Raw genomic sequence first — 24,490 nt, 5'->3', positions numbered from 1 at the left:
GTTTGGGGTTCAGAGACCATAGGCCCTGGGTGTGGTAACTTTAAGGACCTCACCCACCTCCAGTGTGAGGGGGAGGGGACAGTGAGAGGCCCAGCTGCTGCCTGTTACCAGGCTAGCTCCCTCTTCTCTTACCACCATTTTATCAAGGCAACTAGTGAGGCCCTGCCCTTCCACAGCGCCTGCAGGTTAAGGTAGGCTTAAATGAGGTTTCCCCGCCCAGCACTGCTAGGCTTGAGCCACCTAGGCCCTAGCAAGGGCGTACACCCACTGATTTCCCAGCAGAGGCTAAGAAGCACCCTGCACAGGTATAAAGAGAAGAGGCAGCTTTATGTCTGATAGGAAGCTCTGTGCTCTCCAAAGTACATGAGATTGAGATTGGGCCTAGCCCAGCTGCATGACCTTGTGAATCCAGTCCGTAAATACAGAGACACGCATGAAGATGGCTGGCCAGCGAGGCCGGGCACACACTCGGTTGGGGATTATAATTCCCTCCAGGACCCAGCAGTCATGGGTAAAGCAGGCAAGTGGGCCCCCGTAGTCACCCTGGTAGATGAAAGAACTGGTAAGGGGGCCCTGGGCCAAGGCAGACACTAACCTCCTTGGGGATGAAGTAGTATACTTTAAGGTTCCTGGGCCTTCTCTACATTGGGAACAGGTGCCCCAGTACTGACCTCACAGGCACCCACAGGGGCCAAAAGTCCCTCAGTGCACATCTCATTCTCCCGTATGCGTCCTCGGTGCTTGATGTTACATTCCTGGTTGGAGATGACATTCAGTGAAGCCACGTTTAGGACTTTGTTGTTCCCTGTACCTACAATGATAAGAATGGGGAGGAGAGGGCCTCTGGGTAGCATCTGAGTCTAGACCTCCTGGCCTGGGATAGTCCATGCCCCTGCACTGTGCTCTTTCTTACCTTTGGTCTCACCCCAACCTGCGATCTCACACTTGGTGCCTGGAGGCACCACATACCGCTCAGGGGGCAGGCAGATCAAGGCCACTCGCTGGTTCAGGGTCACAGGTCTTTAATGGGAACAAGAGTGCTCAGCATATAAGTCCACAAGGCTCACCCCCACCACACACCTTCTTGACTTGTCATACCTCTCCAGCTTGAGAAGAACAAGCTGGGAGCCTGAGGGCCCACACACCATCTTGGCCACGGGGATCTGCTGCAGGCCTGGCTCCCCAGGCTGTGGGTTCTGGAACAGGGTGCCCAACCACACCTCATAGCCCATGAGAGGCACATGGCTGGGAGAAAAGTTCTGCTAGATTAGTCATGACTCATAGACTGCTTCCCCAACGCTCATCTGGGAAAAGTAGCTAAGGGGAAGACAAAGATGGGGGGTGGCACTGGATCCTCAAACCCAAGGGAGGCTCACCAGGAGGAGAAGCACTGCCGGGCAGTCAGTACCCACTGCTCTTTCACTAGGGATCCTCCACAAAAATGCTGGCCCTGCCTGGAAGAGTGGAAGTTAGGAGACAACAATGAGTTCCAGGACACAGGCTGGACTTGCCATCTCTTGGCCAGGACCTCTGAGGCCAGGGACACGGGTTCCCACTCTCCTGGTATAAGGGCAGAGGAGATAAGGATATACCCTTGGCTCCTCTCTTGGAGAGAGGCAGTTGTGTCTCACCGGTTGCGTAAACTGACTGTCCAGGGTGAGTTCCCAGGCTGGCCCCCCACCACTCGCAGCTTGGAGCGCTGCTGGTCCAGGCGAGTCACCCTCTTGCCACACTTCTCAAACGCCACCTGGTCTGGGAGATAGAATGGGCCTCAGGAAACTGGATGGAGGCCCCATTAGAGGCCCCAACCCACAAATGGCCCAAGTGCATACCCGGGGGCTCCAGGATGGATGGTGGTTGGTCATCATCTGAAAGAACCAAGTTCACCTGCGTTGAGGGAGCCAGCCTTTGTGGAGGCTGGGGGCAAGCCTCAAGGGAGCGTGGCGCTTACCGCAGCGCCGCAGGGCACAGTAGTCGAATGGAGTCCCGGGATCTGTAGTGTAGCACCAGGGCCCGTGGCTGTCCCGATCCGGGTTCCGGCAGAAGTTCTCCTCCAGATGCGCGTCGGGGGCCGAGATGGCTGTGAACCTGGGCGGGAGAGGGCACAGTCTCAGCAGGGGAATCCCAAACTCCTGCCAGGCTCCAGTTAGAGTGGCGCCGGCGTGCCGCCTTAGGGCCATGCCCAGGTGGAGCCTGTGGCCTTAGTCCAGGAAGGGCCGGCGCGAGGACGGACTCACTGCGGCTTGTGCGGCATCTCTGCAGACCAGTGCTGGCACGGGACGCCCTTGCGGGTCCTGCTGACCGAGCCGCGGTACCGCTCTCCCACGCCGCTGTAGCAGTCTGCAGCGGGTGGGGGCGACGGTCAGCGGCTTCTCGCCCCAGCCCTCCCGCTCCAAGCTTCCAGTCCCAGCTTGGGGCTTACCTTCCGGCCGCACGTCGTCCGCGCAGCGCGGTATCTGATAGCAGAAGGCCACGCGCATGCCAGGCCGGGACGTAAAGCACCACGGCGCCTCCGAGCCGTCGGGGTTTCGGCAGAAGTTCTCCCGAAGGTCCCTGGGCGGGAGCTCCTCTCAACTCTGGGCGAGGCGCAGCCCACCCCGCCTTCCTTCCAACCCCGCCCCGGGACCCCACTCCTGAGATCTCAGCCGCAAGGCTACGCCCCCCAGCGGCGGCCCGCCACCTCACTTGCAAGCATATTTCTCCGGCGCGAAACGGTGCTGATGCGGCTTCTGTGCGTCCCACCGCTGGCAGGGCACGCCCGCGGCGGTGGTGTTGGCCATGCCCCGGTAGCCCTCGCCTTTCCCACGGAAGCAATTGAGCGTCGTAGACTCATGGCGCGGCTGTGCCTCGGACCCTTTGATAGACCGAGGCTGGTCGGAGCCCGGGTGGGAGCTGAGACCGCGGCTGGGGCTGAGGCCGAGTCCAATTCCCTTGGGCCCTCCGCGGGGTCACGCGCGTCCCTCCTCTCTCCCCAGGCAGGCCACGCCCCCCCACGCTGCCCAGGTGCCCTCCCAGGCCCCGACCCCGGGCCCTACCGCAGCGCGTGAGGTCGCAGAATTCTCGCTCCACCTGCGGATCAGTGGTGTAGCACCAGGGCCGCTCGGAGCCGTCAGGATTCCGGCAGTAGTTGTCGTCCAGATATTTGTCAAGGAACCTGGGGGCGGCACCGGGGCGCGAACAAGACCCTGGGACTCACGCCCTGTCTGGCCCCTGGAGCCCCTAATCCGGCCCCCGCGGTGCCGAGCCAGCCCACACGTACTTGCCGGGCTCAAAGGGGTGAGCGTGCGGATGCTGCAGGTCCCAGCGCTGACACTCGCGTCCCGACTGGGTGCGGTCCACTGCGCCGCGATAATCCTCGCCATTGCACCAAACGCAAGCGGCTGGAAAGACAAGGCCGGTGGGTTCGTGGACGGGAGTGGGCATGTTCCTCCAGTCTCGACCTAGAGTCGCTTACCCTCCCGGCAGGACTTGATGCCACAGCTCTGGAAGCGCACTGCAGGGTCTGTCGTGTAGCACCAAGGACCTCCAGGGTCCCGGTCAGGGTTGCGGCAGAAGTTCTCCTCCAAGCCGTTCCGGAGTGTGGGCATGTACCTGGGGATAGAGAGCAGCAATGCATCAGTGCCTGTTAGGGTGGGGGCAGGGGCCAGGCCAGGCAGAGGGGAGGGCTTACTTGTGGTCATTGGGGAACCTATGGCTCCAGTGCTGGCAGGGTAGACCGCCAATGGTGATGGCCACAGTGCCCCGGTACTTGACCCCATTGTCCGTTATGCAGGTCCGCACATAGTCTGGAAGCAAGAGACCTCACTGTCAATGAGGCCCGAGACCTCGGCAGCCCTATCCCTGGCCCACCTTCTCCACAGTACCTACCTTTCTTTTGGAAGAGGTCACAGTGCCCCGAACGCTGCAGTTCTGTATAGGGTGAGTATTGGGTCCATGGCAGCAGTTGGCAACCGTGGCTGCTCACATTGTAGTGGAAGGCCCTGGGAGGACGAAGCACAGGGTCACCTAGGTTCACCTGCCACCCAGTCTTATCTAGATCCTGTAGTCACTTACCTGCAGTCCAGCAGGGGCCCACAACGCCCTGCACACTCCTCAGCATCTGCCACATCCTCTTGCCAAGGCCTAGGCCCCACCGAGTGTAACAGATGTTGCAGTTCTGTACCCCGCAGCACCTGGAAGTCATTCAAGGGCGAGCGCTGCCCTGCGGGGATAGGAATGCATGTCAGTGCATTTATGTTGGCACATCCACACTTCATTGAGGGGATCAAAGCTACAAGGCCTCTAGAATGGGCATGTTCAGGGGTCAGACCCTTGTACAGAGTGGGAGAAGCAGACCCAGACATGGTAGTTATCATTAATCGTCATGTTTACTAGGCAAGGCACTAGGCTCAAGTCTAAAACCTACACTATAATGAGAGCAGTGGGTGATGGTGCTTGTCCTATGGAGCTTATTTCATCTCATAGCTGAGAATGCTAAGGTTCAGGACTGTCCTATTACCCAGGCAGAGACCCACCCCAGGAATTCTGACTCTAAGTCTGGGCTCTCATCAGCACTAGGACATATGCTAGGTTAGTCAGTGTTAGATCAGGCTCGTGAGGGATAACTGCCTGCGTGTGCACATGCATCTATGCAGTTCCCACACTGCCTCAATGCTACAGGAGACATCCTAAAGTAGGAAGTGTCTATATGTATTCCTGGGGCTGCCCAGCTCTGCACAAGAAGCCAAGAGCTCTCACTGCAGCTCCATTCCTACTAGGAAAGTGAACTCCTGGCTTGAATAGCAGGATGAGCCTAGGGCTGACTCCTTCTTGAAGGCATATGGGGATCAGGGTGGGGAGCACTCACCAGGGGCCCCTGAGCACTGCGTCAGAAGCAGCAGGAGTGGGAGCCACCCCATCCTCCTGGCTGGAAGTTGCACTGTGACCCACCACAGGCCCATCCGGGAAATTGTGAAACCTGTCCCTACGGGATTGGGTGGCTCTGCCTTCCACACCCCCACCCCAGGCCTGCTGGAGTCTGACCTGACTCTCAGTGGCAAGAATGGGGGTGGGGCCAGGCCCCTGGGTGAAATGCAGGGGCCGTTACTCTGGAACGGTTAGCCCCTGACCTATGTAGTGGGTAGGTGTTGGAAAGGTTCAATGGGGACACTTGATGTGCTCTGGGGTGGGATTGGAGACCCCCTGCAGCATATGGTGTTCTGAAGGGAACGATGGTGTGGACATAGTTGCTGTCAGAAGCTTGGGTTCCAGTCCCTGCTGGTATATTAATCTTTTCTGAGCCTCAGCTTTTCTCTGTAATGTGGCAAATGTTCCCTGACCCAGCGTTAAAGCAGCCTGCCCCTTTTGCTGACTTATCAGCGCCAGCTGTAAGCAGGTCAGCCCACGCCCCTGGCAGCAGAGCCCAGAGAGGCTCCTCTTGCCGAGCCACAGGTGCCATCCCAGGAAAGGTAAGTGAGGGGACCTGTCTGGCCCGAATGGAAGTGCGAATGACAGGTAGCAGGAGCCCCGGCCAGAAGCCTTTCAAACCTCCTAGGGATCTCTGATCCAGACCTCCAAGGACGGGTAGGAGCTGAGGTAGGCGGCCTGGGCCTCCCAGTTAGGAAGTAGCGTTCGGACCCGGCGAGGTTAGGAGCTTCTGCGCAGGCGGGCTCGGAGGCAGCTGAGCCGTCTGACCAAGCCGAGGCCGGGAACCCCCTGGCTGGAGACCGCGAGGGGGCTCTCTCCCGGACGCCGGGCGCGGGCCGATGCGCGTGCGCGACAAGCGCGCGGTTTGGCCCCGGACGGGCACCGTAGACCAGAGGCTGGGCGGATGTTGTGAGCCGGGGCGCCGCGGCCGAGGCTGGGGGTGAGTGAGGGGCGGCTGGGATCCGAGCGGGGCGCGTCCCAGCGGCTCCCCTTGCGGCCGCAGCCGGCCCAGCGTGAGGGTGCTCGCCGCTCAGGGGTTGCAGCCTGTGATGAGAGACTCCGGGCTGGAGCTGGCCTGGAGGATCCCCCGGAGCTTGGGGCCGGGCGGGGGCGACTTGGGGGAGAGACATGCGCTGCTCTTTGCGTCCTTGGGCTCCCAGATGGGATCGGTTCGGTTCCGAGCCAGGATCCTTCAGCGGGGCTGGACAGGATCGACGTGGCAGGGAATCCCCGAGCAACGTCAAGGTCCCCCTGTCACCTGGGTCCTCAGCACCTGACACCCAGAGTGGTGTCTGGAAGGTTTGCTGATCAAATGAGTGACCCGGTCTAATTTGCCCTGCACCTCCTCTGGTGTGAGAGGGGCAGCGGTCATGGACGCCTGCAGAGGGCCTGTCGTAGGCGGCAAGGCGGGACAGTCATCTTCCCCAGGGGCAGGCGTGGTGCAGACTGTGAATGGGCAAGGGTGTGTGGTGGGAACAGAGACCTGTGTGAGGTGAGATAAGGAACTGGGCTGCAGAGAAGGGAGTGCGGTCTCCAGAGGTGCTAGAAGGCCAGGCTCCAGACTAGCGTTAATAGGACTTTCTGTGGTGACGGAAGTGTTCTGTATCTTCAGTGTCTACGACAGTAACTGGTAGCCCTCCGTGGCTACTGAATTTTTGGAATGTGGCTAGTGTATCTGAGAAGTTGAATTTTTAAGTTTTAATTCAAACATAAATAGCCACATATGGCTTGCAGCTACTGCATTGGACAGCCTAGCTCTGGATCACTTAGGCAGTCACCAGCGACTTAGTGCATCTTCTGAGGCAGCTGCAGCAACACTATGACATGTGAGGGGTGGACAGCAGTGGGAAGAGCAGGGTCTGCAATGACGATTAGGCAAGGGTGGTGCTCTGATGGGATGAAAGGCTGTGTGTGCGAGTGGGAAGAAGAAAACTAGCAAGCCTTTGGACAAGAGAAGGGAAGATCCTGGCCTTGGGTGATAGTAGGACTTATAGCTGGAGATGGCACCAAGCCCTTGGATGATGGACCACACTTGGGGGAATGTGGTATAGGGTTCTCTCTACTGGATATGAACTAGACCCAGTGTGGGTCTAGACCCTGAGAAGGGAACAGGGTCTCTGTCTCTAGGCCAACTCACTTTGGACCCTTTGGTTCAATTTTCCTGGGGTTGAGACATTTCGTTTGGTACAACAAACCTCTGTCTGGCAACTACTCCCTGCCCAGCACTGTGCTGGGAACTGGAACATGGTGGGGCCCAGGCCCCAGCCACCCTTCCTGTGTAGGAAACTGGGATGCCTCTGCTTTCTTGTGGCTTGGGATTGGTTTGTGTATGAGCGTGCATACACCTGGATCACCTGCTCCCAGGCCTTCTTGCCACCCCAGAACTGAGGTCAGTACAGGGGCCCTTGGCTGGCTTCAAATAGACAGGCTCTCCCTCTGGTTTAGCTCCCCAGGACCACTGGCTGCCCACAAGAGATGAAGGATGGCATCCAAGGGGTCCGGCATGTCTTTCTCCCGTAAGAGCTACAGGCTGACATCAGACGCTGAGAAGTCCAGGGTCACAGGTGAGGGCTGGCAGGGCTGGGAGGAGGCTCCTTGTGTTGAGGGAAGGAGGAGGAAAAGACAAAGGCAGTAAAGTCTCAAGTCTGATGAGCTTCAGGCTTTGCTGCACCCCTTGTACCTGTGAGCCAGATCTTCTCCATCAGTAGCTGTGGAGCAGTACACCCATCGTGACTGGTTTTCTGACCCCTGTGGCTGGCCTAGGACCAGGAGCCTTTAGAGCCAGCACAGTCTGGTAGCGGCACTGACCATGTGACCCTTCTCTCTCTCCCCTGTGGGCACAGGCATTGTGCACGAGAAACTACTGAATGACTACCTGCACCGCATCTTTTCCTTTCCTGAGCATGCGCCCACTGCAGCCACCAGCAGGTATGGCCATGTGGGTAGCCCCTCACTCTGAAGGACCAGTCAGAGAGGCTCTGGATAGGCTGGCTTGGGTTCTATTCTCCCTCTGCCACTCCTGGCTGTGAGACCTCTGGCCAGAGAGTTTGCATTCTGGATCTGCCTCTCCTCTTTCCTTACCGTGTTAGTACCTTCCTTCTGAGGATATTGTGGAGGTTAGGGAGGTGGTGCACATTCGGTCCTTAGGATAGCAGTTCACCCCTACTCTACAGTCAGCATCTGGTCCCTGGTGCACCTGCCTGCACTTTGATCCCATCTCCATCCTCTGTAGCCTCTGCCTGAACTTATAAAGTGCAGACCAAACCAATCCCTTTTCCTTGCAAGTTGAGTGCTTTTAAGTTTTATCCATATCAAAGTTACAAGTGCAATTGAACAGAAACTTAAAAGGAAAAGAAAAAAACATGTTATTCTGTTATTCTGACATGACCATTTGAGCATGATTTCTTTCTGTTTTCCTTATCTTGTGATGTATATAGTTTGGATTATGCTGTATAAAATTTTTTTTTAAATTTCTGTGACCTTCAGTTCTTTTTTTTTTAAAAAGATTATATTTTTATTTTAGAGAGAGAACACATGGGCGAGTGAGCTCATGAATGTGGGGAGGGGTGGTAGGGGAGGGAGAGGGAGAGAATCTCAAGCAGACTCTGCATTGAGTGTGGAGCCCAATGCAGGGCTTGATCTCATGATCCTGAAATCATGACCTGAGCTGAAACCAAGAGTTGGATACCTAACTGACTGAGCCACCCAGGCACCCCAACTTTCAGTTCTTTTAAGAAAAGTTTTAGGGGCACCTGGGTGGCTCAGTTGGTTAAGTGTCTGCCTTCAGCTCAGTTCATGATCTCAGGGTCCTGGGATCAAGTCCCACATAGAGCTCTCTGCTCAGCGGGGAGTCTGCTTCTCTCTCTCCCTCTCCCTCTCTGCTCTCTATCTCCCTCCCTCTCTAAAATAAATAAATAAAATCTTTAAAAAAATAAAGTTTTATTGAGGAATAATTGACATGCAATATACTACATGTATTTAAAGGGTAATATACAGTAAGTTTTAATTCAAATAACATGTAAAACCATCACTGCCATCAGGATAATGGACAGATCCCTTACCTCCAAAAGTATATGGAAGTTTAGATCCTATCTTGGTCATTAAAATTTTTCTCCTGGGTGTTTTTTTATTTCTGTATTCCACATTAATCTTGGTGGGCATCTTTTAGGGCCAGGGATCTGCTGTAGCCTTTAGCGCTGCCCTGGTTTGGGGTGGGGGAGTGCTTTTGCTTTTGTAAACAGTGCTGCAAAGATGCTGAAAGTTGGAATCATGTGGCTGGAGCATTTGAACTGTATTTAAGACTATTGCTAAGTTCTTTCTTCAAAGGATCATATGGATCTTGCCTTCCTGTGGTGAGGCATGGGTGTCCCTATACCTCAGCCCCCTTGCCAGCTGGGCCATCCTGTCTTCCACAGTCTCCGCTCTTTGGGCAGATCCAAAGGAAAGGACAACGCTATTGCCTGTTACATTTAAATGGCTGTGGTGGCCTTAGGATTCCTACTTGTGGAAGGCCACTGCCCACCTCCATGCCAACCCTAGTCCTGGCCTGTTCCCAGGGCCATCTGATCCCAACCTCATGTGATATCAGAAATGGTCCTGCTGCCACTGGTTCTGTGGCTGCCAGGAGGAAGAGCAGGTGGCAGGGCCATCAGTCAGCGCTCATGTGGATGCAGAGCCCTGGGCTGGGGCCTCGGCAATCCAGAAAGGGCAGACGAGTGCTGGGTTGGCCAAAGGGCAGTGCTGCAGGCTCTCAGTAAGGCTGTCTCAGGCTGGCTGCCCCCAGCTGCTCTTGAGAGCAGGCACAAAACTAGAACAGCCTTCCCAACTGGGGGCTGATAAGCACTGCTGGGATGGAAGCCTTTATCCCTGGGCCTGTCTGGGTCTTTAGAGATGGGGTTGACTGAACTTTCCCTGCCCCTGGTGGGGCACCCCATCGTATGGCCACCAGCTGGCCTTGAACAGGAATAGGGAGGGGGCTTCGTGCGTCTTTACTTCCTACAGCTCAGTAATACCTCATGGCAGGGGAGCATGTGGTTCCTGAGGCAGGGTTGATGCTACCTTGCCAGAGAGTTGGAGTTTTGGCCCATCTATGTCCTCTTCCAGAGCCTCCCCTCTAGGCCAGTGGGAGGAAGGGAGGATCAGAGGTGACAGAGCAGGTGCCGGCAGTCTGTGGGCTGGATCCAGATGGGCACTGGTCTCTGTTCTATTCGAGCCTTGCTAATTACTGCTACCCCATTCCCTGCTATTCTTAGCAGCTGTGCTCAGGAAAGAGCTGGCCAGGATTGGGCAGAGGCCTTTTTCCTCTGAGCATGTGTGCTGGGATGATAAGGTGGCCACTCAGATTTCCCCAGCCCCTCTGGCTGGGGCAGACAGCCGGTAGGCCATGTGCCCCACTCTCCTGTATAGATGGGTACAGGACAGAGCCACCCAGCAGCTCAGAGGGCTCAGCCCTTCATCATCCCAAGACATGTCTCCTTTAGTCCAGATTTCCCCGGCTGGTACTACAGATCAGGAATCAAGGGCCTGCCTAGTTGTCATTGGTATAGGCCACCTTGGGAGTCGGTACTTCTCCCAGCCTTTCTCTTCCAGACAGATCAACAGAGTCCCTCAAGGGTCGGCAGGTTATGGGCCATGCAGAGGGCCTGCATTATGCCTTGGAATCTTCACAGCATCTCTGACATATAGCTGCTGTTCTGTTTTTACAGATTAAGGAGTCAAGGCTGAGGGAGGGCTCTTCTTCTTTTTCAAGTCCTAAACCAGTACTAGTACCACACTGAACTAGTACTTTTTAGTTTAGTGGATAATCTGGCCTTTTGGCCCCCAGCATCCCAGAATCTAGGACTAGACACGACACTTCTCCTGGAGTCCAGGCAGCCACTGTCTGGACTAAAGCTCCGAGGAGAGGGAGAGGGCAAGGGTTGAGTGTCATCTGGCTAGTTTCAACGATGTTTGGGCCCCTCGCAGCCTCTTGCTCTCCCCAGGAAACCCCTGAACTTCCAGAACCTGCCAGAGCATCTGGACCAGCTGTTACACGTAGAGGATGAGGATGAGGAGAGCCAGGGTATGTGGCAGTTTCCAGAATGGGATTGGGGGAGCCAGACTAGGCTCAGGGGGGTCCTGGGAGCCCTGGGGAGCTCAGTGCCCTCCGTGCATTCTCTCAGACCCTCTGCCCTGCCCACACCCGCCCTCCTTTTCAGGACAGGTTGAAGGCCGGCTTGGCCCATCCACTGTGGTCCTGGACCATACGGGTGGCTTTGAAGGGCTTCTTCTGGTGGACGATGACCTCCTGGGGGTGAGTGAGGGCAAGGGCCCCAGATCCAAGCTCCTCCTGATGTGACCTAGACCTCTTTACCTTTCTTTATGATGCTGTAGTCGCAAACCCCTCCCAATGGGCTCATTGAGTTCTCAGCCCCCAAACCCTCCTGACACAGCCCTGAGACTTGAGACTTTCTTGGTGTGACTCCGGCCCAAAGCTCTTCCCGACACAGCCACAGGCCCCTCCTGTCCTGCTCCTGACCTAGAATCCCTTCTGACACAGGCCTAGGGCCCCCACACCCTGTTTAGGCTTGGCACAGTATTGGCCTTGAGCTGGGGATGAGGCCTTTCCCCCTTGGGGAGGTAGTCTGTGTGCTGGAGAGGAGGCTCACCCCCCACTACTCTTCACCCAGGTGATCGGGCACAGCAACTTTGGTACTATCCGCTCTACCACATGCGTGTACAAAGGTGAGACCATGCTCTGCTGTGGCCCAGGTGTTTGGAAGGGATTCAGTGAGCCCAGGTCTGAGGCAGGAGGCAGTCTTTGTTCACTTGCTAGTCCTGACTCGGCTTATTCCAGGGAAATGGGTCTACGAGGTGCTCATCTCCTCTCAGGGGCTCATGCAGATTGGCTGGTGCACTATCAACTGCCGCTTCAATCAGGAGGTACACGTGGAGAGGGCCCCTCCCAGGGAGGTCTGCTGTCGCTGCAGGCCTCACTGGGACTCAGGCAACCTACCAGACCACACGAAGTCTGCTCAGGACCCTCACCCAGACTGCCTTCTAGAGGGGGAATGCATCCCACTGCATGCTAGGGCCTCTCATCCCAGGAAATCACTCTCCCAGAGCATCAGCCCCTTTCTCTAGAGCTCTGTGGGTCCAAGGTTGATGGCTGGTGGGCTCTCGCTCTGTTCTTTCCCACCTCCCCTGGACCTTACAGACACTTCCTCCTTAGGAGGGCGTTGGAGATACACATAATTCCTATGCCTATGATGGCAACCGGGTGCGCAAGTGGAATGTGACCACGACAAATTATGGCAAGGTGAGGACCAAGACCCCTGTAGTCCACCTGCCCATGTCCCTCCTCACAGCTTGGTAGAAGCCACTGGGCAGCCTCAAGAGACTGTAGGGCATGGGGAGGGGGCAGGGACTTAGGTCCTCTGTATTTATGGTCACCTCCTCTGGGTGGTAGTGGAGACACAGCCCAGAAGGTGGAGTGGGCAGGCTGCTGGGCTTCTGTGAATCTGTAAGGCGTCCTCCTCTGGTAGGCGTGGGCAGCGGGGGACATCGTGAGCTGCCTCATTGACCTGGACGATGGTACTCTGTCCTTCTGCCTGTGAGTCTCCTGCCTTTACCCATAGGCCTGGCCTCCTTCTAGAGGCCAGGCCGACCTTGGTACCCTGAAAGTGGACAGGCACAATGGAGCCTTGCTCACTGGCTTGTTTGGGCCACATCATTCTTAGCACTGGCTCACAGGCCTTCTCTTCTGCTCTAGGAATGGCGTGTCACTGGGCACCGCTTTTGAGAACTTGTCCAGGGGCCTGGGCATGGCCTACTTCCCAGCCATCAGCCTCTCCTTCAAGGAGTCTGTGGCCTTCAACTTTGGTAGCCGTCCCTTGCGATATCCTTTTGGGAAGAAGTCTGGACTACATGGAAGCTCTTGAAGCAGGGATGAAGGACTCCCTGCCCCAGGAGTTCTGTGGGCTGTGGCAGGCCATGGCTGCCTCAAGGAGAGAGGAGGGTACAGCTTAGGTGGGTGCCGAGGAGCTCAGTTCTTGCAGCAATCTCCTCAGGTGGGTACTGTTGCTGCCTGTGTGGAACAGAAGGAGGTGAAGCATCAGGAGAAGGTGCAACCCCGGAGCAGGAGAGCTCTGCTGCACGCCAAGTACTCTGACTTCCCAGCCCTGCCCCGGAGCCTACGTGCCTCCTCACGGGTCTCAGCGGAGAGGGGTGGGTGTGTCTGAGCCACAGACCAGGTATTGCCGGCTTAACTCTGTGCCACCTACCCAGTGGCAGGCTACCGGCCCCTGCAGGACCCGCCCCGCGCTGACCTAGTACGGGCACAGAAGTTGCTAGGCTGCTTCCAGGCAGTGCTCAGCGTGGAGCTGGACTCTGTGGTGAGCCAGGGGTCTGGGCTGGGTGAGCTGAGGGCCTTCTGCAGCCCTCTGCTCCTCACTGTCCTCTCTCCCCTACACACAGGAAGGCCGGCTGGTGGAGAAGAATAGCTCTGAGTGGCAGTTGCAAGGCCAGCCCACTGTCCTCCTCACACTGGCCCACATCTTCCATCGCTTCGCACCGCTTCTGGTGAGGGGACGCCAGGGAGGGGGAGAGGCACAGCATGGTAGCGTACATGCCTGTGCTAGGGACTGGGAAGCTGAGGTGCGCGAAGCTCCGCACCATCACCTGGCATCGAGGATGTCACCCAGGGTAGGAGGGGATGCTTCCAGCCAAGGGTATCAGGGTATGTCTTAGAAGATGCAGGAATGATGTCACTACTAAGGGAACTGCATGTGCGAAGCACTGAGGTGCTCTGGGGCAATGGCCCTTCCTGTGTCTCATTCAGACCCTGGAAGAGCTCATCTGTGTTTTGGGGTTGCTTGAGGAAGCCCAAGAGTCCATCTCTGCCCGTGGCCTCGGCCACGTGCTTGGGCAGGAGTGCCATGGGTGGGGCGGGAGGCTGCTGCCTTACCAGTGCCCGCCCTTGGCCTTGGTGCAGCGCAAGGTGTACCTGGTAGAAGCCGTGCTCATGAGTTTCCTGCGGGGCGTTGTGGAAGCAGGCACCCCTGCGCAGGCTCAGTCCGTGGTGCGTCAGGTCCTTGACCTCCTGTGGCTCTTCATGGAGGTGAGGCTCCTGACTTCAGGCCTCAGGCCAAGATGGCAGGCCCCACCAAGATGGGAAAGGTCCCGGGAGGGAGGGCTTGGGAAAGGACCCAGAGATGGCTGCCCAGGGCCTGGCCTCCACTGGGCAGGAATGCAGCGTGGCCTCTCTCCCCTAGGACCATGAAGTGCAGGACTGCCTCAAGCACTTGATGATGTCCCTGCTGCGGCTTTACCGATTCTCTCCCATCGTCCCAGACCTGGGCCTGCAGGTGGGAGCACCTGTCCCTGCCCCGAGCCCCCTGGGCCTTAGCTGCCCACTCTGAACCCCCACTCCCCACAGATCCACTACCTGCGGCTCACCATCGCCATCCTGAGGCATGAGAAGTCCCGCAAATTTCTGCTTAGCAACGTCCTGTATCCTCCCCTTGCTGCCTAGTGGGCCGGACATGTGGTGTCCTCCAGGGTCAGTAGAGGCTGGGGAGGGCAGTGGACCTCTGGTCAGGGGTCCCCAGGGGGGCGGGGACCAGAGCCACCCAAGATGTGAGTCCTTTTTCTGGAACCCAGCCTTCCCGACACTTTGTCAACAGAGCAGGAAGGGTAGAACAAAGGCCCCTGGCCAGCTGGTCAGCCTGCATGGGGATCTCTGGGTGGCTGCAGACTCTTGCACCGTGTGGAGGTGTGGAGGTGCCACCAGGGGCTGGCCTCTGCAGCCAAAGCACCGCTCCTTCTCCGAGTCCCACGGTGGGGGTCGCTACAAGGTCTTTTAGGACTCTGCTCTTCCTGCTCCCCAGCAGCCTTGAGGACTGTGTCACAGGAGGGAGGGCCCTGGCCGAGAAGCCTGTGCTGGTAGCCGTCTTCTCTGTCTGGGTGGGGTCTTCAGCCTCCTGGAGGCAGAAACAGCTAGAGGACAGAGAGACCACCAGGCCTTCTCTCCAGCTTGCCTCTCAGTCTCAAGTTACTGCGACAAGCCTTTTTTGTCCACTTGCTGGGAATTGGGCTTGACAGCCATGGTTCTTTATCGGGGCTCACGGTCCGGGGAGACAGGCTCATAATAGCTGTGGTTCCCCGTGAGGGTGGGTGGGATAGGTGAGTTTGGAGAGGGCTTCCAGGGGAGAACCCATGAGGATGCACAGAGCGCCCTCTGGTGAGCAGATCTCTGCCTTGACTACCACCAGCTTCGACGTGCTTCGGTCTGTGGTCTTCTTCTATATCAAGAGCCCCCTGCGAGTGGAGGAGGCTGGCCTCCAGGAACTCATCCCCACCACCTGGTGGCCCCACCGCTCCAGCAGGGAGGTGGGCCCACGGAGATGGGCAGGCAGGGTCACAGTGAGGGCTGGCCCAGGATATCTGAGCCACTCGGCCCTTAGCATGGGTGGCCTCTTCTCCAGCCTGGTCTATGGGGCAGGGGAGGGAGGGGTGGTCTCCTGGCTGAAGCAGGCCTGGCTGAGTCCTGGGTGAGTCCTGCTGTCTTTCATTCACTGCTCCTGGCTAGGGCAAAGACAGTAAGGATGTGAAGGATGAGACCGCCGAGGAGCGTGTTCGGAGGCGTGCCTATGAACGGGGTTGCCAGAGGCTCAAGAAGCGCATTGAAGGTCGGCCCCCTGCCTGGGACACTGGATGGCGGGTGGAGGATTTATAGCTGTATGTACTGGGAGGTGCTTCTGGTAGCGACCCTGTCTAGATGGGGCCTGTGGGACCCTGGGAGTGGAGCCCCAATCCAAACCTGCCCTCCCCTCCCATCCCTGGGAGCCTGTGGGCAAGGTCCTGCCCAAAGAGGGCTCAGGGTCCTGTTTCCTGCCCCAGTGGTGGAAGAACTGCAGGTCCAGATCCTGAAGCTGCTGCTGAACAATAAAGATGATAATGGGGTGAGTGGTGCCCAGAATCCTGTGTGGGCCCCCGTCAGGGAGGGGTGCTGGTACTGGGCCCTCAGGCCCAAAGGGCGGGGACTGGCTCGGGTTCGCATGGCGGGGCCCAGGCTGAGGCACAGTACTGAGCTAATCTGCTCTGGGGCCAGCTCCTCACAGCCTCATTTTTCATTCCCCCAAAGGGTGAAGCTTCTAGGTACATCTTCCTGACCAAGTTCCGCAAGTTTCTACAGGAGAATGCCAGTGGCCGGGGGGTGAGTGTCCACTAGGCCAGCCCACTGTGGACTCCTGGCTGTGTCACCAGATCTTTAACTTTCTGGTACCTCATCCTGCTGTGGCCCTGTCTCGTCACACTCTTTCTCTGCTGCCCTGCTCTTGGTGCTCAACTCAAGAGTCCTGGGGCAGGCCTTGGATGAGGAGTGGGCTGGCTCTGGGCTGACACAGATGCATGTCCTGCACCCTGTGCCTGCAGAACATGCCTATGCTCTGCCCCCCTGAGTACATGGTCTGCTTCTTGCACCGGCTGATCTCTGCCCTGCGCTACTATTGGGATGAATACAAGGCCTCAAATCCTCGTGCCTCCTTCAGTGAGGGTGAGTAGGGCCAGGCCTCATCAGAGAGTCTGGGCAGAGCTGCCCCGGGTGATGGTGTAGAGTGCAGAGTTGGTGGTGGGGTGGGGATGGAGCTGTGCCAGACTTCCTGTCCGGTTGAGTTCTCTCTTCCTGATGGGCGGCTTTTCCAGAGGGCAGCAGGAGCCCTACACTGGAGGAGTGGCAAACCCATATTCACTCTGTTCCCACAAGTTCCTGCCCAGTCCAGGCTCTTCTCCTCAGTCCCAGCCTGTCCGGTCCTCTGCAGTCCTTGTAGAGGACACTATGGATGGGCTCTGAGGTGCTGGGGGCTGTGTTTGTATGAGACAAACACTGATCCTGAGGACCAGTGGGAACTATATCTGCCCTGGATTACAGGTTATCCATAGGGCTGGGGCAGGGCCCTCTCTGAATGTGACTGCAGCCCGAACTCGTGCAGTCGCTGGCACTGACCTGAAATGGTGGAGGGAGGGGAAGCCATGTTGTGTGCCTGGGCGGGTGGGTGGCAGAGGCCATGGGTCCCCTCTGTGCTAAGCAACAGAGAGGGCTGGCTTCTCAGTAGGTCTTCCTGCCTGGCTCACTGCTGGCCTGGCCTCTCTGACCCCTCCTTGCAGAGGCCTACATCCCACCCCAGGTCTTCTATAATGGCAAGGTAGACTACTTCGACCTTCAGCGCCTGGGAGGCCTCCTCTCACACCTTCGGAAGACCCTCAAAGGTGCGTGCAGACCTGTGGGCAGTGGGCAGGGCAGATGGGGCTTGGAAGGGGGCTTAGAGGGCCCAGAGGCCATCCCTCAGCCAGCTTTGCCGTGAGTTCCGAGCTCCACCAGAGGGCGCCCGAGTATCTTGACCTGCTCCAGCAGGGAGATGCCCATTTGCCTCAGATCTTAGGTCCAGCCATCTCTTCCCTCTGGGCACCTACCCCAGGGGAAGTCTGGAAATCCCGTAATGAATTAGAGGCATACGTGCTGGCAGAGGAGTGACTGTAGGATTTTGGTGAGGTCACAGGGGTGGGAGGGGCACGTTCATAAGTGCTGCCTGAGTAGGTTTCAGGGATGAGCATAAGTGGCTGTGAGCACAGAGCATGCATAGGCAGGGATGCCAGCACCAGCCGGCCAGGGTCCGGGGATAGAAAGCTGTGGTTGTGCTGGAGAAGAAGCCACCAGCAGGGAGCGTTGGGAAATGAGGCCAAGGAGTCCCCCAGGTGAAGTCTGAGGGCCTTGTGGGCCATAAAGCAGGTGTGGGCTCACTCCAGGGGCAGAGGCAGCTTTGGGAGGTTCTTGAAATGAGGGAGTGAAGTCAGGGGTGTGCATGTAAGAACAGCATGCGTGAGCCAAGTAAGGAGGTAGAGGGAAGGTAGAGGTGAAGGGAGGGGCCCCTTCACTGTGGAGGCTGTGGGGCCAGGGCACCATGAGGAAGGGGGCTGCCAGAGGCAGCAGGGATGCTGTGGTCGGCTGTCCATGTAGAGGTGGGGCAGACAAGCCTGTGGTGAGGCCTGTGTGCAAGATGAGACGAGCAGCTGCCTAAACAGCCCTAGGTCTTGTGTTCTAAGGGAAGGAAGTGATGGCGCAGAGAGGCAGGGGGGCCCCCCCGAGAGTGTGCAGGCACTGGAAGCAGAGGCACTGACAGAGGGTGTGATGGGGAATGTTCCTGCCGTGAAGGCTGTATGAGACAGAGGGCCTCGGGGTGCCGTGATGGCCAGGGTGGACTAAGGAGAGTCCCACAGAAAAAAAAAAAAAAGGAGAGTCCCACAGGCAAAGGTGCAGTGGTATCTGCTCAGGCATCAGTGCACTCTCGCCATCCTGGGCAGTTCCACTATGACCCCTGGGCCTTCTGCTGGCCTGAGACCCCTCCTGCCATTCCTCCCAGATGACCTTGCCTCCAAGGCCAACATCCTGATCGACCCGCTGGAGCTCCAGGCGGCCACCATGGATGACCTGGACGAGGATGAGGAGCCAGCCCCAGCTGCGGCCCAGGTGCCGCAGTAGGGGCAGGCAGGGGGCTTGGTGTTGGGCTGTCCCTCTATCATAAGGGCAGGGGTGTCACACAGGGCCACCTCCCTCTCCACACAGGCAAGGAGCTTCTCACCAAGCAGGTTTCTTTGCTGTAGGTGGAGGCACAAACCTTCCTCCATTTCCCAGCCCCACAAACCAAGGGGGCCCTATGGGGGCCCCAGTCCCGGGGAGCTGAGTGGCGTCTGGCCTCCTCTCTCCTCCACAGCGCCCCACGCAGGCTCTGGCCATGGGGGGCGTGCTGCCCCTGCCCCGGCCCAGCTGGCTCAGTTCTCCAACCCTGGGCCGAGCTAACCGCTTCCTCAGCACAGCGGCCGTGAGCCTGATGACCCCACGGCGGCCTCTGAGCACCTCGGAGAAAGTGAAGGTCCGCACGCTGAGTGCCGAACAGAGGACTCGTGAGGACAGTAGGTGCCGGGCCAGGCTAAACGTGGTGTCCCTGGGCACAGCCAGGCCGCACCTCCATTCCCTCCTGGTCCTGGGGCCTGGCAGTGTCTCAAGGACATGGGAAGTGCACTCTGAGGGGAAGAAATCAATGTTGCAGAAATAGGCCTGGAGCTGCAGGCCCTGCCCCGCCCCTGCCCCCATGCTCTCCCTGCACAGCCCTCCTTGGACCCAGGGAGGGGGAAGGGGCCCTTTCTCCTACCTCGAGGCCCATCCTGGCACCACAGATTTAGGGGAGAGCCCGTAGCCCTGACCCTGCCTTTCCCCCACTTCCTAGTTGAGGGCAGCCACTGGAACGAGGGCCTGCTGCTGGGGCGGCCTCCTGAGGAGCCAGAGCAGCCCCTCACCGAGAATTCCCTGCTGGAAGTCCTGGATGGCGCCGTCATGATGTATAATCTCAGCGTTCACCAGCAGCTGGGCAAGGTCTCCCATTGGTGGCCCACGAGCACATCCTGTAGTCCTGGGCATTACAATGCTTGTGTGTGCGTGTGTGCCCAGTGCCTGTGTGTGACTGTGCTGCCAGAGTCATGTGCTGCCAGAAACACATGGGCGGGACCTGGTTTTGTAGGGGGGTGGGGGGGGCGAGTAAGGTGCCCAAGGGTCATGCTGGTTATGTGGTGTCTGATGCTCTAGATGGTGGGTGTGTCTGATGATGTCAATGAGTATGCCATGGCTCTAAGGGACACAGAGGACAAGCTGCGCCGGTGCCCTAAGCGGGTAAGGCTTGGATGGGCAGATGGGTTTCAGGGAAGGAGGGCTGTTAACGAGGAGGTAGTTAGCCAGCTCGGGCTTCCTAGGGAAGGCCGCAGAGGAAATCTGGACTGCCCTGCCCCTGCTTCTGGGGGCTGCCCAGTGGTTATTCTGTCCTTGCTCCCCCAACTATGCCACATCGGTGAGAGTGGGGCTGGCACTAGGGCGGGACGGGGCCTGAGCCCCATTGCCAGGTGCGGCCCGTGCCAAGGTGCCCCTGCCCCCTGCCCACTAAGTGCTGACGCACACCCACTTTCCTCATCAATTATGAATTCGACCCTGAGTGCTTCATCGGCCACTTACAGAGTCAGCAGGAAGCAGGACCTGACTCCCCCACCCCCCTGGAGCCCCTCTGCCATAGCTCTCTAGGCCTGGGGAGTAGGGCCAGGCAGGCCCGGGCTGACCCCAATGGTCTGCAAAGCCCAGGCTTGGCCAGGGTGAGAGCAGCTTCTAGAGCTCTGGTCCCTGGGGTGTCCTGGCCAGGGGCTCACGGAGCCTCAGCTGCATCTCACTTCCATATTCTGTGCAGATGACCAAGGCCCTGCTCTGAGGCCTGCTCAGGCTTGCCGGGGGGTGGGGGTCAGAGGCAGGAGACGGTGAGTGGAGCTGTGTCTGCCCAACCCTCTGCCTGCTTTGGGCACCGGTGGGGTCCCTACCAGGCTACCCGGGGCAGGCAGGGTGGGTGTGGGTGTGGCCTGACTGTCCTCCTTTCCCCTTGGGTGGCAGAGGAAGGACATCCTTGCGGAGTTGACCAAGAGTCAGAAGGTTTTCTCCGAAAAGCTGGACCACCTGAGTCGCCGGCTTGCCTGGGTCCATGCTACTGTCTACTCCCAGGTGAGTTGATGTGGCCTTGGACGGTGGCTGCTGCCTTCCCAGGCTCCCTGACTAGTCACATGGGGCTGGGTTGTGCCATCCCTCCGAGGCTCCCTGCCCTCATGTGCTCCCTCCCTGCTCCTCCTATGTGCCATACCCCAAGCTGCTTCCCCTGGAGCTCTCCTGCCCTGTGAGCTTGAGTAGGTGCCATTGGAGGCAGCCCAGTTCCCCTCCAGCTCACACATCCTCCCTTGGAGGAACACAGCCTGTCTCTGCCTGTCTTCCCTTCGCCCCTGCCCCTTCCTTCCCACTGGGGTGGAGGGGCGCTCCCCGGAGCCCCACTTGCCCTCACTTTGCACCTGCTTCCCTCTGACTTCCCTCCCTCCTTTGAGCTACAGCCTTGTTTCCTACGTTGTCATTCATTTACTCATGGATTCAATAATATGTGCGCAGAGCCTGGAGTCTGTCAGGTGCATCCTGTTGCTAGGGACACTCTGTCATGACCCAGGAGGACGAGTGTCTGCTCTCCCAGGGCCATCAGCCTTGAGTAGTAAACTGAAAGGTGATGTACTCTCTCTGTGACCATGCTTTGACCCCCAGGTCCCAAATCCTTGTTACTTCTTCCTACTATCCTGGCATCCCTCCCCAGCTAGTGAGTGCCCATGTCAGGGCATCTGTCTGCCTTCTGAGGCATCCCCTTCCCCCATAACTGGATGATCAAAGCCCTTGTCCACACCTCTACACACCATCCCTCCACCTGTTACCCCTCCTTTCTCTCTTGCCACACACCACCTTGCCTCCAGCCCCATGGAGGTGATCATGGTTAGGGAGCTTCCTCTCCACCCCATACCCCCATGGCTAGCCGCTGACCTAGGCAATCTTTTTTTTAAAAAAAGTTTTAAAAGATTATATTTATATATTTATTTAAGAGAGAGATAAAGAGAGCATAAGCAGGGGATGCTGCAGAGGGAGAGGGAGAAGCAGGTTCCCTGCTGAGCAGGGAGCCCAATGCGGGGCTCAGTCTCAGTACTCTAAGATCATGACCCGAGCCAAAGGCAGACACTTAACTGACTGAGCCACCCAGGTGCCCTGTGGCATAGGCAATCTTAGCCACCCCTCCAGCACCATCTTCTTAGGAATCTTGCCCTACCGTCTCTGTACCTTCTTTTCCTTTCCCTTAAATTATGATAAAATATATAGAACATAAAATTTCTCATCTTAAGGGCAGCCCTGGTGGCGCAGCAGTTTAGCACCGCCTGCAGCCCGGGGTGTGATCTTGGAGACCCGGGATCAAGTCCCGCGTCGGGCTCCCTGCATGGAGCCTGCTTCTCCCTCTGCCTGTGTCTCTGCCTCTCTCTCTGTCTCTGAATAGATAAATAAATCTTTTTTTTTTAATAAATAAATCTTTAAAAAATTTTTCTCATCTTAACCATTGTTTTTTTTTTTTAAGATTTTATTTATTAATTAGAGCGAGAGAGAGAGAGAGAGAGAGGCAGAGACACAGGCAGAGGGAGAAGCAGGCTCCATGCAGGGAGCCCCATGCAGACGGATCCCGGGTCTCCAGGATCAAGCCCTGGGGTGAAGGCAGCGCTAAGCCGCTGGGCCACCCGGGCTGCCCGTCTTAATCATTTTAAATGTATAGTTCAGTTGTGTTAAGTATATTCCTATTGTCATGCAGCCAGCCTCCAGAACCCTTTGTCTTCCTAAACTGAACCTGAACCCCCTACCCCTGCGTTTCCCTCCTTGCCTCAGTCTCCAGCACCCACCATTCTGTTTTCTGACTCTACAAATTTGACTGCTCTGGGGACCTCGTATAAGTGGAATCATACAACATCCTGCTCTGTCGCTGGTTTATTTCACTGAGCATAATGTCCTCACGGCTTTCATCCATACCGTGGCATGTATCAGGATTTCCTTCCTTTTTAGGGCTGAGTATTCCGTGGTGTGTATATACCACATTTTGTTTGTCCATTCATCCATCAGTGGACATTTGATTTGTTTCCACCTTTTGACCGCTCTTGATGGTGCTTCCACATTCATGGTATATACAGATACCTCTTCAAGATTCTGAGTATACATCCAGAAGCAGAATTCCTGGATAATATGGTAATTCTATCTTTAATTTTTTGAGAAACTACCATAGTGTGACTGTACCATTTTACATTCCTACCAGCAGGACACAGGAGTTCCAGTTTTTCCCATCCTTGCCAACACTTATTACTCTCTCTGTTTTTTTCCTTTTTCTTTTTTTGGTGGTTGCCATTCTAATCAATGTGAAGTGGTGTCTCATTGTGCTTTTGATTTGCATTTCCCTATTGATTAGTGGTGTTGAGTACCTTTTCATGTTCTTATTGGCCATTTGTATGTCTTCTTGTTTAAGTGTATTTGCCCGTTTTTAATAGGATTGTTTGTTGTTGTTGTTTCGTAGGAATTATTTTTAGATATTGGATATTGGCCCCTTATCAGATTATGACTTAACACATATTTTCTCCCATTTTGTGGCTTGCCTTGTCACTGTGGTTGGTACCTTTGTTGCACAGTTTTCATTTTGATGAAGTCCAACTTATCTGTTCTTTCTCTTTTGCCTGTGCTTTTGTTGTCATAGCCCAAAAGTTGGTGGTAAATCTTGAAGTCCTCTTCACATGTTTTCTTCTAAGAGTTTTATAGTTTTAGCTTGTAAGTTTTGATCTTTGATCCATTTTGAGTTAATTTTTGTAAAAGATGTGAGGTAGTAGACCACCATTCTTTTGCATGTGGAGATTCTGTTCTCTCTCTCCCTTATTTATTGCAATGACTGTCCTTTCCCCATTGAATGGTCTTGACATCTTGTCAAAAATCCTTTGCTCGTATATGTGAGGGTTTATTTCTGAGCTCTCTGTACTATTCCATTGATCTGTATGTCCATCTTTATGCCAATACCACACTGTCTTGATAATTGTAGCTTTGCAGTAAGTTTTGAAATCAGGAAGTAGGAGATCTCCAGCTTTGTTTTATTTCGGAATTATTTTGGCTATTTGGGCCCCTTGAGACTCCATATGAATTTTAGGATAGATTTTTTTCTATTTCTGCAAAAAATACCATTGGAGTTTTGTTAGGAATTGCATTAAATCTGTAATTTGCTTTGGGTAGTATTGTTACCTTAACAATATTAAGTCTTCCAGTCCATGAACATGGGTTGTCTTTCCATTTACTTGTGTCGTTAAAATTTTTTTTCAGCAACATTTTATAGTTTTCAGTGTACACATCTTTCACCTTCTTGGTTAGATTTATACCTTGATTTTACTTTTTTATGCTAATCTTGATTTCCTTTTTGGATTGTTCATTGCTAGTGCATAGAAACACAACTGATGGGGTGCCTGGGTTGTGGCCATTGGTTAAACACCTGACTCTTGGTTTCAGCTCAGGTCATGATCTCAGGGTTGTGAAGTTGAACCCTGCATCTGGCTCTATGCTCAGCACAGTCCGCTTAAGACTCTCTCTCCCTCTCCCACTGTCCTTACCCTCTGCATGCATTCTTTATCAAATAAATAAATCTTAAAACAAAACTGACTTCTGTGTGTTGATTTTGTGCCCTGCATATTTCCTGAATTCATTTATTCTAACAGTTTTTGTGTGTGTGTGTGTGTGGAGTCTTGAGGGTTTTCTACATATAAGATCATGTTATCTGTCAGTAAAGATAATTTTACTCCTTCCTATCTAATTTGGATGGCCTTTATTTCTTTTTGTTGCCTAATTGTCCTAGCCAAGACTTCCAGTACTATGTTGAGTAAAAGTAGCAAAAGCAGGCATCCTTGTCTTGTTCCTTTTTTTTTTTTCCCTTGTCTTGTTCCTAATCGGAAAGAAAACACTTTTAGTTTTTCACTATTTTGTGTGACGTTCATTGTGGGCTTTTCATACTATAGCCCTTATTATATTGAACTGTTTTCTGCTCCATCTTCAGTGCTCACACTCCTGCCTCCTTCTCATTCACTTTCTCCCATTAGTAAAGAGAAACACCCGTGATACCTGTCCTTTACAACTGCCTACAGCAACAACTCC

General features: G+C 55.8%; 2 protein-coding genes across 18 annotated transcripts in view; one reads left to right on the top strand and one right to left on the bottom strand.

Moving 5' to 3' along the window:
- Positions 1–308: 308 nt before the first annotated feature.
- Positions 309–4,940, bottom strand: MST1 (macrophage stimulating 1). 3 transcript variants are annotated; one of them, XM_025987915.2, is made up of 18 exons: positions 4,847–4,940; positions 4,054–4,201; positions 3,868–3,980; positions 3,671–3,785; positions 3,455–3,591; positions 3,260–3,380; positions 3,036–3,154; positions 2,686–2,854; positions 2,423–2,553; positions 2,238–2,340; positions 1,952–2,088; positions 1,833–1,868; positions 1,632–1,752; positions 1,377–1,454; positions 1,099–1,245; positions 914–1,020; positions 672–811; positions 309–543 (listed from the first exon to the last, which is right to left on the bottom strand). In XM_025987915.2, exons 1-18 carry the CDS (start codon positions 4,938–4,940, stop codon positions 382–384), a joined length of 2,178 nt encoding a protein of 725 aa, XP_025843700.1. In that variant the 3' UTR covers positions 309–381. The 3 variants fall into 3 exon arrangements, with proteins under 3 accessions (XP_025843700.1, XP_072577086.1, XP_072577087.1); XM_072720985.1 differs by having other exon boundaries at positions 2,686–2,870; positions 3,264–3,380; XM_072720986.1 differs by lacking the exon at positions 2,423–2,553 and having other exon boundaries at positions 3,264–3,380.
- A 72-nt stretch (positions 4,941–5,012) lies between these two features.
- The window catches only part of RNF123 (ring finger protein 123), a 29,252-nt gene continuing 9,774 nt past the window's right edge, over positions 5,013–24,490 (top strand). For 3 of the 15 annotated variants that reach the window (XR_003233369.2, XM_072720976.1, XM_072720971.1), the window contains exons 1-26: positions 5,628–5,845; positions 7,351–7,469; positions 7,749–7,833; positions 10,887–10,966; positions 11,103–11,197; positions 11,574–11,628; positions 11,741–11,826; positions 12,116–12,202; positions 12,429–12,496; positions 12,656–12,781; positions 13,163–13,277; positions 13,360–13,464; positions 13,877–14,002; positions 14,157–14,249; positions 14,321–14,394; positions 15,156–15,273; positions 15,473–15,572; positions 15,784–15,845; positions 16,028–16,099; positions 16,318–16,438; positions 17,050–17,151; positions 18,303–18,409; positions 18,654–18,852; positions 19,167–19,312; positions 19,523–19,606; positions 20,366–20,473. Coding sequence is in view for 14 of the 15 variants with exons in the window: in XM_072720976.1 (XP_072577077.1) it covers positions 7,388–7,469; positions 7,749–7,833; positions 10,887–10,966; positions 11,103–11,197; positions 11,574–11,628; positions 11,741–11,826; positions 12,116–12,202; positions 12,429–12,496; positions 12,656–12,781; positions 13,163–13,277; positions 13,360–13,464; positions 13,877–14,002; positions 14,157–14,249; positions 14,321–14,394; positions 15,156–15,273; positions 15,473–15,572; positions 15,784–15,845; positions 16,028–16,099; positions 16,318–16,438; positions 17,050–17,151; positions 18,303–18,409; positions 18,654–18,852; positions 19,167–19,312; positions 19,523–19,606; positions 20,366–20,473 (2,496 nt within the window). In the remaining variant the exon portion in view is untranslated. Of the gene's footprint in view, positions 6,205–7,350; positions 7,470–7,748; positions 7,834–10,869; positions 10,967–11,102; positions 11,198–11,573; positions 11,629–11,740; positions 11,827–12,115; positions 12,203–12,428; positions 12,497–12,655; positions 12,782–13,162; positions 13,278–13,359; positions 13,465–13,876; positions 14,003–14,156; positions 14,250–14,320; positions 14,395–15,155; positions 15,274–15,472; positions 15,573–15,783; positions 15,846–16,027; positions 16,100–16,317; positions 16,439–17,049; positions 17,152–18,302; positions 18,410–18,653; positions 18,853–19,166; positions 19,313–19,522; positions 19,607–20,365; positions 20,474–24,490 lie in introns of all 15 variants that reach the window. The other 12 variants (XM_072720977.1, XM_072720974.1, XM_072720983.1 and 9 more) reach the window with 11 other exon arrangements.

The sequence above is a fragment of the Vulpes vulpes genome, chromosome 9 (assembly GCF_048418805.1).
Source record: "Vulpes vulpes isolate BD-2025 chromosome 9, VulVul3, whole genome shotgun sequence".
In the NCBI taxonomy this organism is placed as follows: Eukaryota; Metazoa; Chordata; class Mammalia; order Carnivora; family Canidae; genus Vulpes; species Vulpes vulpes.
Note: the sequence above shows the minus strand (reverse complement) of the source record. Positions and strands in the feature narration are given on the sequence as shown.